The sequence below is a fragment of the Hyperoodon ampullatus genome, assembly GCF_949752795.1.
Source record: "Hyperoodon ampullatus genome assembly, chromosome: 3".
Lineage (NCBI taxonomy): Eukaryota > Metazoa > Chordata > Mammalia > Artiodactyla > Ziphiidae > Hyperoodon > Hyperoodon ampullatus.
The window spans coordinates 83933606-83946118 of NC_136916.1; the positions used below are offsets into that span (position 1 = coordinate 83933606).

General features: G+C 41.5%; 1 protein-coding gene across 1 annotated transcript in view; it reads right to left on the reverse strand.

Moving 5' to 3' along the window:
* The window catches only part of LOC307049548 (cytosolic carboxypeptidase 4-like), a gene marked incomplete at both ends in the record, with an annotated part of 54798 nt that overhangs the window by 10104 nt on the left and 32181 nt on the right, over positions 1–12513 (reverse strand). Inside the window, 2 exon segments of the mRNA XM_079699107.1 lie at positions 796–898; positions 902–961. Coding sequence (XP_079555233.1) covers positions 796–898; positions 902–961 — 163 coding nt within the window.

The following is a 12513-nucleotide window of genomic DNA, read 5'->3' on the forward strand; positions in this document are numbered from 1 at the left end:
ATGATGTCTAAACTGCTGTCCCACACTGAATGCAAAATGAGTGCAGAATAAAATGACACATGAATACCATTCTGGCTTCCTTCACCCAATATAGAAGTATTTATGCAACTACTATGTAGAAGTACTTATGCAACTAACGTTGCCAGAGTTTAGTGATCACATAGATGTCAAACCTGTTGTAATGTAGACAGCACTTTGATTGATTCCCTAATTTTAATACGAAGGAACCGATTTAAAACAAAAGTCCACAGAAAGCACCCAGTGTCATTGTGACAAGATGATGCCTGTGGAAAATCTGTTCCCTGGAAGGAGGACAAGGTTGAAAAGCACTAGTATCTTCTGACAACAAAACCTTCTCGGAGATTGGATAATCATACTTTCAAGTATTCTAAAATGACTTGCATGGGGTGGCAAAACAGCAAAAGTTTGATTTCAATTTCATCCTGAGGGCAAATTAATTCCAGAACCAGTCTGTATGGTGGAGGGACTCCATCATGGGATTGCAAATACATTTTTTAAAATCAGCTGAGATGACTCTACAGGCATTCCATAGCTACCAGGCAAAGTGCCAACAGTTAATAATTAAGGACAAAATTAATAAGCTTGGTATTATGAAAAACTAGCTTTCTCATACATGTCTCTAATTACTTATTAGATAATCACAGTTGATCTGTTAAAAAAATTCATTCTACTTTCATCCACATTCCTCTGAAATATTATCCAAATGCAAAAGTTCATCATAAAGCTCATAACTATGAGCAAAATAAGTACAGAAGAACTACCCACATACTTTACCTTCAGTAAGAACACATGGAGGTTCAGAGGTGGTGCTCCCAGGGATTGGGAAGGAATAAGCACTGCTGGCTGTGACCAAGGCAAGTGGACTCTTAGGGTAGCATTACCTCAGGATCTGAAGCACAAGGGAGATGACAGGCGCCACACTTTTGTCATCCAGGCAGTTCTGAACAAAGAGAAGATCATATCAGACACTGACATCTTGTGTGGAGTCCCTTTGCTATAATGTTGTTTTAAGTAATGGATTACACGCAGCCTAAATGGACAGTAATAGCCTTAATGTAGAACATCTAATCTGAACATTCTAATGTAGAATTTTGTCTAACACAGGATCTGCTTTGGTCCAGTGTGTAATCTGCATTTTTATTTCTCTTTTACAGCTAATATATTATTGGAATGAATTTAGTCTGAAAACAGACTCCAGAGACTTTCAAGGGATGCTGCACCTAAGGTAAAACATGGTCCAGAATAGCTGAGAGAAGAGGAGGTAATGGCATCTTCCTTCAACCATCCATGTGTCATTGTGAATTATTGCCTAAATTAGAGAATGAGTAGCTGAATTGATAGAAGTCTTACTTTCTCTTTTAGCTATGATCTGAAGAGAAAAATATCAAGGAAAAAGATAAAATATGAAATCAGAAGAAGGACTAAGAGAATCCCAAGTACCTAAATCAAATAACATGCTTCTTCTCAAAGCCCACAGTGGTGATCTCTCTTGGTATCTACACAAAGCAAAGAAAAATTGGGTTTGCAGATATAACATTTTGATACTGATGGAACATGACAAGGCCCTTCTTTTCAGACACTGTGAAAACTGTAAGAACAAGTTTACTAAATTGAGAGACAGAGAGTTGGGAGTAGTCAGTATGTCTTTGGCAAAAATATGGCCATTTTCTGCAGTCTCTTAGTAAATGTTTTGTCTACTGACTTGTTACAGAAAGTTGACTAATGTAAGCCTCCAGTTTGGTATTCCTAAGGGGTTTCCACTAAGCTCTAAGGCCAATCAGTCATAGTAGGAGATATGGAGGATGCTTAGAACATGCCACAGGGCAGTGACTGTCTACAATTATGCCATGCATGGTACCTCCAGGCCCACATTATCGGCTGCTCCACAGGAAAGAACATGGAGGAAAAACATTTAATAAAATTTAAGCCATGGTTTCAAGCTACCCAAATGACTCCAAAGTAAAAAAAAAAAATGTAAGCCAACTTTCAAAACAGAAATTTCTTAATAAAATCAACAATGTTATTTCCGAGGAGGAGCTTCAAGATGGTGGAAGAGTAAGACACGGAGATCACCTTCCTCCCTACAAATACATCAGAAATACATCTACACGTGGAACAGCTCCTACAGAACACCTACTGAACGCTGGCAGAAGAACTCAGACCTCCCAAAAGGCAAGAAACTCCCCACGTACCTGGGTAGGGCAAAAGAAAAAAGAAAACAGAAGAATAGGGACAGGACCTGCACCAGTGGGAGGAAGCTGTGAAGGAGGTAAGGTTTCCACACACTAGGAAACCCCTTCACGGGCAGAGACTGCGGGTGGCAGAGTGGGGAAGCTTTGGAGCCGCGGAGGAGAGCGCAGCAATAGCGGTGTGGAGGGCAAAGCGGAGAGATTCCCGCACAGAGGATCAGTGCCGACCAGCACTCACCAGCCTGAGAGGCTTGTCTGCTCCTTTGCTGGGGTGGGCGGGGGCTGGGAGCTGAAGCTCCGGCTTCGGAGGTCAGATCCCAGGGAGAGGACTGGGGTTCGCTGCATGAACAGCCTGAAGGGGGCTAGTGTGCCACAGCTAGCTGGGAGGGAATCAAGGAAAATGTCTGGAGCTGCCAAAGACACAAGAGACTTTTTCTTGCCTCTTTGTTTCCTGGTGCGCAAGGAGAGGGGATTAAGAGCGCTGCTTAAAGGAGCTCCATAGACGGGCGCGAGCCACGGCTAACAGCACAGACACCAGAGACGGACTTGAGATGCTAAGGCTGCTATTGCCGCCACCAAGAAGCCTGTGTGCGAGCACAGGTCACTCTCCACACCTCCCCTCCCGGGAGCCTGTGCAGCCCGCCACTGCCAGGGTCCCGTGATCCAGGGACAACTTCCCCGAGAGAACGCACAGCGTGCCTCAGGCTGGTGCAACGTCATGCCAGCCTCTGCCGCCGCAGGCTCGCCCCACACTCCGTACCCTTCCCTCCCACCCCGGCCGGAGTGAGCCAGAGCCCCCGAATCAGCTGCTCCTTTAACCCTGTCCTGTCTGAGTGAAGAAAAGATGCCCTCAGGCGACCTACACACAGAGGCGGGGACAAATCCAAAGCTGAAGCCTGGGAGCTGTGCGAAAAAGAAGAGAAAGGGAAATCTCTTCCAGCAGCCTCAGCATCAGCAGATTAAATATCCACAATCAACTTGATGTACCCTGCATCTCTGGAATACCTGAATAGACAACAAATCATCCCAAATTGAGGCAGTAGACTTTGGGAGCAATGAGATATATATATATATATATATATATATATATATATATATATATATATATATATATATTTTACTTTTTCTATTTTCCTGAGTGTGTATGTGTATGCTTCTGTGTGTGAATTTGTCAGTATACCTTTGCTTTTTACCATTTGTCCTAGGGTTCTGTCTGTCCATTTTTTGGTGTGTGTGGGTGTGTGTTTTTGTGTGTTTTGCTATACTTTTTAGTGCTTCTTATCATTGGTGGATTTGTTTTTTGGTTTGGTTGCTCTCTTCTTTCTGTTTTATTACTTTAAATTTTTTTTTCTTATTTTTAATATTTCTTATTTTTTATTTTAATAACTTTCTTTTAATTTATTTTATTTTATTCTTTCTTTCTTTCTTTCTTTCTTTCTTTCTTTCTCTTTTTCTCCCTTTTATTCTGAGCCGTGTGGATGACAGGGTCTTGGTGTTCTGGCCGGGCATCAGGCCTGTGCCTCTGAGGTGGGAGAGCCGAGTTCAGGACATTGGTTCACCAAAGACCTCCCAGCTCCACATAATATCAAATGGCGAAGATCTCCAAGAGATCTCCAACTCAACACCAAGACCCAGCTCCACTCAATGACCAGCAAGCAACAGTGCTGTACACCCTATGCCAAACAACAAGCAAGACAGGACCACAACCCCACACATTAGCAGAGAGGCGGCCTAAAATCATAATAAGGTCGCAGACACACCAAAACACACCACCGGACGCAGACCTGCCCACCAGAAAATCAAGATACAGCCTCATCCACCAGAACACAGGCACTAGTCCCCTCCACCAGGAAGCCTACACAACCGACTGAACCAACCTTAGCCACTGGGGGCAGACACCAAAAACAACGGGAACTACGAACCTGCAGCCTGTGAAAAGGAAACCTGAAACATAGTAAGTTAAGCAAAATAAGAAGACAGACACACAGCAGATGAAGGAGCAAGATAAAAACCCACCACACCTAACAAATGAAGAGGAAATAGGCAGCCTACCTGAAAAGGAATTCAGAATAAGGATAGTAAAGATAATCCAACATCGTGGCAATAGAATGGAGAAAATATAAGAAACGTTTAAAAAGGAACTAGAAGAACTAAAGAGCAAACAAACAATCATGAACAACACAATAAATGAAACTAAAAATTCTCTAGAAGGGATCAACAGTAGAATAACTGAGGCAGGAGTATGGATAAGTGACCTGGAAGATCAAAGAGTGGAAATAACTACTGCAGAGCAGAATAAAGAAAAAAGAATGAAAAGAATTGACAACAGTCTCAGAGACCTCTGGGACAACATTAAAGGCACCAACATTCGAATTATATGGGTCCCAGAAGAAGAAGAGAAAATAAAGGGACTAGACTGTGAAAATATTTGAACAGATTTATAGTTGAAAACTTCCCTAATATGGGAAAGGAAATAATTAATCAAGTCCAGGAAGCACAGAGAGTCCCATACAGGTTAAGTCCAAGGAGAAACATGCCAAGACACATATTAATCAAACCTTCAAAAATTAAATACAAGGAAAAAATATTAAAAGCAGCAAGGGAAAAACAACAAATAACATACAAGGGAATCCTCATAAGGTTAACAGCTGATCTTTCATCAGAAACTCTGCAAGCCAGAAGGGAGTGGCACAACATAATTAAAGCGATGAAAGGGAAAAACCTACAACCGTGATTACACTACCTGGCAAGGATGTCATTCAGATTCAAAGGAGAAATTAAAACCTTTACAGACAAGCAAAAGCTAAGAGAATTCAGCAGCACCAAACCAGCATTACAGCAAATGCTAAAGAAACTTCTCGAGGCAAGAAACACAAGAAAAGGAAAAGACCTACAAAAACAACCCCAAGAAAATGGTGATAGGAACATACATATAGATAACTACCTAAAATGTAAACGGATTAAATGCTCAACCAAAAGACATAGAATGGCTGAATGGATACAAAAACAAGACCCATATATATGCTGCCTACAAGAGACCCACTTCAGACCTAGGGTCACATACAGACGGAAAGTGAGGGGATGGAAAAAGATATTCCATGTAAAAGAAAATCAAAAGAAAGCTGGAGTAGCAATTCTCATATAAGACTAAACAGACTTTAAAACAAAGACTATTACAAGAGACAAAGAAGGACACTACATAATGATCAAGGGATCAATCCAAAAAGAAGACATAAAAATTGTAAATATTTCTGCACCCAACATAGGAGCACCTAAATACATAAGGCAAATACTAACAGCCATAAAAGGGGAAATGGACAGTAACACAATCACAGTAGGGGACTTTAGCACCCCACTATCACCAATGGACAGATCATCCAAAATGAAAATAAATAAGGAAACACAGGCTTTAAATGATACATAAAACAAGACGGACGTAATTGATATTTATAGGACATTCCATCCAAAAACAACAGAATACACTTTCTTCTCAAGTGCTCATGGAACATTCTCCAGGATAGATCATATCTTGGGTCACAAATCAAGTCTTGGTAAATCTAAGGAAATTAAAATCGTATCAAGTACCTTTTCTGACCACAACGGTATGAGGGTAGATATCAATTACAGGAAAAAGTCTGTACAAAGTACAAACACATGCAGGCTAAACAATACACTACTTAATAACCAAGAGATCACTGAAACAATCAAAGAGGAAATCAAAAAAAAACCTAGAAACAAATGACAATGAAAACACGACAACCCAAAACCCATGGGATGAAGCAAAAGCAGTTCTAAGAGGGAAGTTTAGAGCAATACAATACTACCTTAAGAAACAAGAAACATCTCAAATAAACCACCTAACCTAACACCTAAAGCAATTAGAGAAAGAAGAACAAAAAACCCCCAGAGTTAGCAGAAGGAAAGAAATCAAAAAGATCAGATCAGAAAAAGAAATGAAGGAAACAATAGCAAAGGTCAATAAAACAAAAAGCTGGTTCTTTGAGAAGGTAAACAAAATTGATAAACCATTAGCCAGACTCATCAAGAAAAAAAGGGAGAAGACTCAAATCAATAAAATTAGAAATGAAAAAGGAGAAGTAACAACTGACACTGCAGAAATACAAAGAATCATGAGAGATTACTACAAGCAACTCTATGCCGATAAAATGGACAACCTGGAAGAAATGGACCAATTCTTAGAAATGCACAACCTTCCAAGACTGAACCAGGAAGAAATAGAAAATATAAACAGACCAATGACAAGCACTGAAATTGAAACTGTGATTAAAAATCTTCCACAAACAAAAGCCCAGGACCAGATGGCTTCACAGGCAAATTTTATCAAACATTTAGAGAAGAGTTAACACCTATGCTTCTCAAGCTCTTCCAAAATATAGCAGAGGGAGCAACACTCCCAAACTCATTCTACGAGGCTACCATCACTCTGATACCAAAACCAGACAAAGATGTCACAAGGAAATAAAACTACAGGCCAATATCACTGATGAACATAGATGCAAAAATCCTCAACAAAATACTAGCAAACAGAATCCAACAGCACATTAAAAGGATCATACACCATGATCAAGTGGGGTTTATCCCACTAATGCAAAGATTCTTCAATATACACAAATAAATCAATGTGATACACCATATTAATAAATTGAAGAATAAAAACCACATGGTCACCTCTATACATGCAGAAAAAGCTTTTGACAAAATTCAACATCCATTTATGATAAAAACCCTCCAGAAAGTAGGCATAGAGGGAACTTACCTCAACATAATAAAGGCCATATATGACAAACCCACAGCCAACATCGTCCTCAATGGTGAAAAACTGAAACCATTTCCTCTAAGATCAGAAACAAGACAAGGTTGCCCACTCTCACCACTCTTATTCAGCATAGTTTTGGAAGTGTTAGCCACAGCAATCAGAGAAGAAAAGCAAAGAAAAGGAATCCAAATCGGAAAAGAAGAAGTAAAGCTGTCACTGTTTGCAGATGACATGATACTCTACATAGAGAGTCCTAAAGATGCTACCAGAGAACTACTAGAGCTAATCAATGAATGTGGTAAAGTAGCAGGATACAAAATTAATGCACAGAAATCTCTGGCATTCCTATACACTAATGATGAAAAACCTGAAAGAGAAATTAAGAAAACACTCCCATTTACCATTGCAACAAAAAGAATAAAACACCTAGGAATACACCTACCTAAGGAGACAAAAGACCTGTATGCAGAAAGCTATAAGACACTGATGAAAGAAATTAAAGATGATACAAACAGATGGAGAGATATACCATATTCTTGGACTGGAAGAATCAACATTGTGAAAATGACTATACTATCCAAAGCAATCTACAGATTCAGTGCAATCCCTATCAAACTACCACTGGCAGTTTTCACAGAACTAGAACAAAAAATTCCACAATTTGTATGGAAACACAAAAAACCCCAAATAGCCAAAGTAATCTTGGGAAAGAAAAACGGATCTGGAGGAATCAGGCTCCCTGACTTCACACTATACTACAAAGCTACAGGTATCAAGATACTATGGTACTGGCAGAAAAACAGAAATATAAATCAATGGAACAGGATGAAAGCCCAGAGATAAACCCATGCACATATGGTCACCTTATTTTTGATAAAGGAGGCCAGAATATACAATGCGGAAAAGACAGCCTCTGCAATAAGTAATGCTAGGAAAACAGGACATCTATGTGTGAAAGAATGAAATTAAAACACTCCCTAACACCATACACAAAAATAGACTCAAAATGGATTAAAGACCTCAACGTAAGGCCAGACACTGTAAAACTCTTAGAGGAAAACATAGGCAGAACACTCTATGACATAAATCACAGCAAGATCCTTTTGGACCCAGCTCCTAGAGAAATGGAAATAAAAACAAAAATAAACAAATGGGACCTAATGAAACTTCAAAGCTTTTGCACACCAAAGGAAACCATAAGCAAGAAGAAAAGACAGCCCTCAGAATGGGAGAAAATATTTGCAAATGAAGCAACTGACAAATGATCAATCTCCAAAATTGACAAGCAGCTCATGAAGCTCAATATCAAAAAAAACAAACAACCCATCCAAAATTGGGCAGGAGACTTAAGTAGACGTTTCTCCAAAGAAGATATACAGATTGCCAACAAACACATGAAAGAATGCTCAACGTCATTAATCATTAGAGAAATGCAAATCAAAACTACAATGAGATATCACCTCACTCCTGTCACAACGGCCATCATCAAAAAATCTACAAACAGGGCTACCCTGGTGGCGCAGTGGTTGAGAGTCCGCCTGCCGATGCAGGGGACACGGGTTTTGCCCCGGTCCGGGAGAATTCCACATGCCGCGGAGAGGCTGGGCCTGTGGGCCATGGCTGCTGAGCCTGCGTGTCCGGAGCCTGTGCTCCGCGGCAGGAGAGGCCGCAGGGGTGACGGGTCTGCATACCGCAAAAAAAAAAAAAAAAAAAAAAAAAAATCCACAAAAAACTAAAAATAGAGAGCCGGAGGAAGATGGCGGAAGAGTAAGACGCGGAGATCACCTTCCTCCCCACAGATACATCAGAAATTCATCTACACGTGGAACAACTCCAACAGAACACCTACTGAACGCTGACAGAAGACCTCAGACCCCCCAAAAGGCAAGAAACTCCCCACATACCTGGGTAGGTCAAAAGAAAAAAAGAATAAACAGAGACAATAGGATATGGACGGGACCTGCACCAGTGGGAGGGAGCCGTGAAGGAGGGAAGGTTTCTACACACTACAAGCCCCTTCGCGGGCGGAGACTGCAGGTGGCGGAGGGGGAAAGCTTCGGAGTAGCGGAGGAGAGCACAGCAACAGGGGTGCGGAGGGCAAAGCGGAGAGATTTTGGCACAGAGGATCGGTGCCCTCAGGCACACACCAGCCCGAGAGGCTTGTCTGCTCGCCGCCGGGGCGGGCGGGGCTGGGAGCTGAGGCTCCGGTATCGGCTTTCAGTCGGAGCGCAGGGAGAGGACTGGGGCTGGCGGCAGGAAGAGAGCCTGAAGGGGTTAGTGCTAGCCCGGAGGGAGTCCGGGGAAAGGGTCTGGAGCTACCGGAGAGGCAAGAGACTTTTTTCCCTTTTGTTGCCTGGTGCGCGAGGAGAGGGCATTCCCCTCCCTCCCCTCTGCCTGAGTGAGCCAGAGCCCCCGAATCAGCGGCTCCTTTAAACCCGTCCTGTCTGAGCGAAGAACGGACGCCCTCCGGCGACCTACGCGCAGAGGCGGGGCCAGGTCCAAGGCTGAGACCCGGGAGTTGTGAGAGCAGAGACAGGGAAATCTCTCTGGGCAGCCTCGGAGGCAGTGGATTAAAGCTCCACGGTCCATTTGATGTGCCCTGCGTCTGTGGAGTGTATGAATGGACAGCGAATCATCCCAAATTGAGGAAGTGGACTTTGAGGACAAGATTTAAGACTTTCCCCCCCTTTTACAACGAATTATCCCAAATTAAGGAGGTGGACTTAGCAAGATTTCAGACTTCTCGCCCTTTTCCTCTTTTTACAACGAATTATCCCAAATCGAGGAGGTGGACTTGGAGAGCAAGATTTTTGATTTTTCCCCCTGCTCTCTTTTTGTGAATGTGTATGTGTAATCTTCTGTGTAAGATTCTCTCTGTATAGCTTTGCTCCACCATATGTCCCAGGGTTCTATCGGTCCGTGTTTTTTTTTTCAATAATTACTTTTTAATTTTAATAACGCTACTATATTTCATACTTTATTCTATTTTACTTTACCTGCTCTTTTTTTCCTACCTTCCCTTCCTCCCTCCCTCCCTCCGCTCCTCCTTTCCTTCTTTCTTTTTCTTTCCTCCCTCCCTCCCTCCCACCCTTCTTCTTTCCACTTTCTTTTTCTTTCCTTCCTCCCTCCCTCCCTCCCTTCTTCCATTCACTCTTCCTTTTGCTTTCATTCCTCCCTCCCTCCCTCCTTTCTTTCCTTCTTCCTTTCCATCCTTCCTCCCTCCCTCCCTCCTTTCTTTCTTCCTCCTTTCTTCCCTTCTTCCTTTCTTTCCCTCTCTCTTTCTTTCTTCTACTAATTCTTTCTTTCTACTTTTTCTCACTGTTATTCTGAGCCGGGTGGATGAAAGGCTCTTGGTGCTGCAGCCAGGAGTCAGTGCTGTGCCTCTGAAGTGGGAGAGCCAACCTCAGGACACGGGTCCACAAGAGACCTCCCAGCTCCACATAATATCAAGCAGCGAAAATCTCCCAGGGATCTCCATCTCAACAGCAGCACCCAGCTTCAGTCAACGACCAGCAAGCTACAGTGCTGGTCACCCTATGCCAAGCAACTAGCAAGGCAGGAACACAACCCCACCCATTAGCAGAGAGGCTACCTAAAAACATAATAAGGCCACAGGCACCCCAAAACACACCACCAGACGTGGACCTGCCCACCAGAAAGACAAGATCGAGCCTCAACCACCAGAACACAGGCATTAGTCCCCCCCACCAGGAAGCCTACACAACCTACTGAAACAACCTTAGCCACGGGGGACAGATACCAAAAACAACGGGAACTACGAATCTGCAGCCTGCAAAAAGGAGACCCCAAACACAGTAACATAAGCAAAATGAGAAAGCAGAAAAACACACAGCAGGTGAAGGAGCAAGATAAAAACCTACCAGACCTAACAAATGAAGAGGTAATAGGCAGTCTACCTGAAAAAGAATTCAGAATAATGATAGTAAACATGATCCAAAATCTTGGAAATAGGATAGACAAAATGCAAGAAACAGTTAACAAGGACCTAGAAGAACTAAAGATGAATCAAGCATCGATTAAAAACACAATAAATGAAATGAAAAATACTCTAGATGGGATCAATAGCAGAATAACTGAGGCAGAAGAACAGATAAGTGACCTGGAAGATAAAATAGTGGAAATAACTGATGCAGAGAAAAATAAAGAAAAAAGAATGAAAAGAATAGAGGACAGTCTCAGAGACCTCTGAGACAACATTAAACGCACCAACATTCGAATTATAGGGGTTCCAGAAGAAGAAGAGAAAAAGAAAGGGGCTGAGAAAATACTTGAAGAGATTATAGTTGAAAACTTCCCTAATATGGGAAAGGAAATAGTTAATCAAGTCCAGGAGGCACAGAGAGTCCCATACAGAATAAATCCAAGGAGAAATACGCCAAGACACATATTAATCAAACTGTCAAAAATTAAACACAAAGAAATCATATTAAAAGCATCAAGGGAAAAACAACAAATAACACACAAGGGAATCCCCATCAGGTTAACAGCTGATCTCTCAGCAGAAACTCTACAAGCCAGAAGGGAGTGGCAGGACATAATTAAAGTGATGAAGGAGAGAAACCTGCAACCAAGATTACTCTACCCAGCAAGGATCTCATTCAGATTTGATGGAGAAATTAAAACGTTTACAGACAAGCAAAAGCTGAGAGAGTTCAGCACCACCAAACCAGCTTTACAACAAATGCTAAAGGAACTTCTCTAGGCAAGAAACACAACAGAAGGAATATACCTACAATAACGAACCCAAAGCAATTAAGGAAATGGGAATAGAAACATACATATCAATAATTACCTTAAATGTAAATGGACTAAATGCTCCCACCAAAAGACACAGAGTGGCTGAATGGATACAAAAACAAGACCCATATATATGCTGTCTACAAGAGACCCACTTCAGACCTAGAGACACATACAGATTGAAAGTAAGGGGATGGAAAAAGATATTCCATGCAAATGGAAATCAAAAGAAAGCTGGAGTAGCAATTCTTATATCAGACAAAATAGACTTTAAAATAAAGACTCTTAGAAGAGACAAAGAAGGACACTACATAACGATAAAGGGATCGATCCAAGAAGAAGATATAACAATTGTAAATATTTATGCACCCAACATAGGAGCACCTCAATACATAAGGCAAATACTAACAGCCATAAAAGGGGAAATCGACAGTAACACAATCATAGTAGGGGACTTTAACAGCCCACTTTCACCAATGGACAGATCATCCAAAATGAAAATAAATAAGGAAACACAAGCTTTAAATGATACATTAAACAAGATGGACTTACTTGATATTTATAGGACATTCCATCCAAAAACAACAGAATACACATTTTTCTCAAGTGCTCATGGAACATTCTCCAGGATAGATCATATCTTGGGTCACAAATCAAGCCTTGGTAAATTTAAGAAAATTGAAATTGTATCAAGTATCTTTTCCGACCACAATGCTATGAGACTAGACATCAATTACAGGAAAAGATCTGTAAAAAATACAAACACAT